We start from the raw sequence: 2190 nt of genomic DNA on the forward strand, positions 1-2190 counted from the left end.
AATTCACCTTCGCCCCGATTTGCACTTTTTGCATTTGGATGACGCGGTCTTCTTCTCACATTGTGGTTGCCCTTGCCGTAAACGGCACTTTGCTGTTTTTCTCGTTGTAACGCTCATTCTTTCTTTTTTTCTGACAAGAACAAGAGCCTCCCTCTTTTCAAAAGAATCGAAACGGGGTGAAAAGGGGAGAAAAAACAGAACAAATAGTGACCCTCTTCCGATATTCCGTTCGCTGCGTGTACGAATGGGTGCGGCTTGCGCGGTGGTGAGTCGTGAAGCCGTTGCTAACGGTGGCGATACCATGACGAATCCGAAACGGCAACACGCGCGCCTTGTCCGTCTTGCACGCACCAGCGGAACTTCTGTAATTGAAGGTAACGCGAAAGACGCAGTGCTCCTTGCGAAACACAGAAATCGAAGCCATCCTAGCAGCACTGTCTATGAGTGAGACAAAAAAGGAGAGGGACGACGCCGCGGTAGCGAAACCGACTCGCAGCAGCAGCAGCAGTCCTCGTCCACTTTTCGGGTCTCATTGCAGACCGCGACTGCCACACGGCCCACCACCGCAAGGTCGCGCAACTCCTTTCACTTCTCACTACGGCGACACCGGGAAGCGGTTTCTCCTCCTTCACGGATTGCGGCAAGAACTCAGCCGAACGCCGCGCCTCGGCGGAGCAACGGAGCTCAACCACCAGGCAGCCGTTCAGTTGTTTTACTGTGGTGCTTTTGAGCGGCACTCACACGCCCTTTCCGTGCGAGAGGCGAAGGCGGCCCTGTGGTAAAGAATGGCGAAAGGAATGGGAAGAGAAGGATGACGAAAAGCACAAGCGTACATTGCCAGATCATCTTAACGCGCTCCCTAACGCCAGTCACATATCTTTTTCTCCTTTTTCCCCCTCCTTTTCTTTTCTTAGCAAATGGAAAAAGAGGGAATGGGGGTGTCCCACGTGCACAATGGGCTTTCCCTTCTTTCATATACACACACACACACACACACACACACACACACACACACACACACACACACACACACACACACACACACACACACACACACACACACACACACACAAAAGACGCTCTTCCCTATGTTGAAAAGGAAACTGAATAACAGAACAGTGTTCCCCTCCCTTTGGTGCCGTCGTCAATTCGAATTTGTTTTGCTTTTTGTCCCCCTCTTTGGGAAAGCAACAAGGGCCGATAGCATCCTTAGTTGATCATAACGGGGTGACTGCAAGCGGTGAAAGTGTCACACGCTTGAGGGAGCGCTACGTTCTCCGTTTCTCTTTTGTAGCCACTACCATCGCCCACCGCCATTGTGGCATGCGCGACCGGCGACGTCCACGCGGTCCTGGCGGCGATGCCTTCACCAATCGTGCGCTCGCAACAGCGGCGAGATGGAGCGGCGCCGCCGCGCGGAATGAGGGTGAATCGCGGGATGCCATCATCGCCGAGCATTCGCAGAAAATAAAGGCGGAGCAGCGGCGCATCATGGGTGAGGACAAGGCGATCTGGGACTGTCGGTGCTCCTCCAGCATTTTCATTGCCCTCTTCATCTGGGCAGCCCTTCTCTTTATCACTGTGACGTGCGTCACACGAAAGCTCTGGAGGCGTCGGAACGGGATGTGAAGCACCGCAACGGTCACACAAAAAGTGTCGTCCCTGGCGAGGCTGTGGAGGTGGCAGCGTTGCCGGAGGGCTGCAAAGGGCAGCACTGCCGGAAGACGGTTGGCCGCTCCGAGGCGTTCGGCGTTGTGCTCGGCTCCCACGGCGGCGTTGAGGGGTACAGCAACTGCTACGCCCACACCTGCATCTCCTTGCTGGAGCACACGATTGAGGTGCGCATCCCGCGTCCTCGATTTTCGCGGATCCCAGCCGGCAAGCCAACCCGCACCAAGAGCCCCTCAACGGCACTATCGCCCAGCGCATGGCAACGGGCATGAAATGGCAGTGCGTCGAGTATGCACGGCGCTACTGGATGCTCCGCGGGGAGCCGGCGCCGGCTTTCTTTGGCTCGGTCGAGGGCGCCGCGGACATCTGGGACGCCCTCGACCACGTCACCTACTTTAACGGCACGACGACGCCGCTGCTGAAGTTCTGGCAACGGGCAGGCTCTGGCGATGGGCGGCAGCGGTCCGCGCGTCGGCGACTTGCTCATCTATCCTCGAGACACCGACGAGCGAGGCGCTG

The 2190-nt window shown here is 56.9% G+C and overlaps 1 protein-coding gene across 1 annotated transcript; it reads left to right on the plus strand.

Moving 5' to 3' along the window:
• The first annotated feature begins 244 nt into the window (after window positions 1-244).
• Window positions 245-1943, plus strand: LOC126766959 (uncharacterized). Its single transcript, XM_050484608.1, has 3 exons — window positions 245-374; window positions 1295-1523; window positions 1565-1943. Exons 1-3 carry the CDS (start codon window positions 245-247, stop codon window positions 1941-1943), a joined length of 738 nt encoding a protein of 245 aa, XP_050340565.1.
• The last annotated feature ends 247 nt before the right edge of the window (window positions 1944-2190 follow it).

This window comes from Bactrocera neohumeralis, unplaced genomic scaffold, assembly GCF_024586455.1.
Source record: "Bactrocera neohumeralis isolate Rockhampton unplaced genomic scaffold, APGP_CSIRO_Bneo_wtdbg2-racon-allhic-juicebox.fasta_v2 ctg3299, whole genome shotgun sequence".
NCBI classification, from domain to species: Eukaryota; Metazoa; Arthropoda; class Insecta; order Diptera; family Tephritidae; genus Bactrocera; species Bactrocera neohumeralis.

What these genes read in the sequence shown, in the direction of transcription:
- LOC126766959 (XM_050484608.1), top strand. Translation starts at nt 245, where the DNA reads ATGGGTGCGGCTTGCGCGGTGGTGAGTCGTGAAGCCGTTGCTAACGGT. An exon ending in CGGAACTTCTGTAATTGAAG is followed by an intron (nt 375 to 1,294) that starts GTAACGCGAAAG and finishes TCTCTTTTGTAG; the next exon opens with CCACTACCATCGCCCACCGC. An exon ending in AAGGCGATCTGGGACTGTCG is followed by an intron (nt 1,524 to 1,564) that starts GTGCTCCTCCAG and finishes TCATCTGGGCAG; the next exon opens with CCCTTCTCTTTATCACTGTG.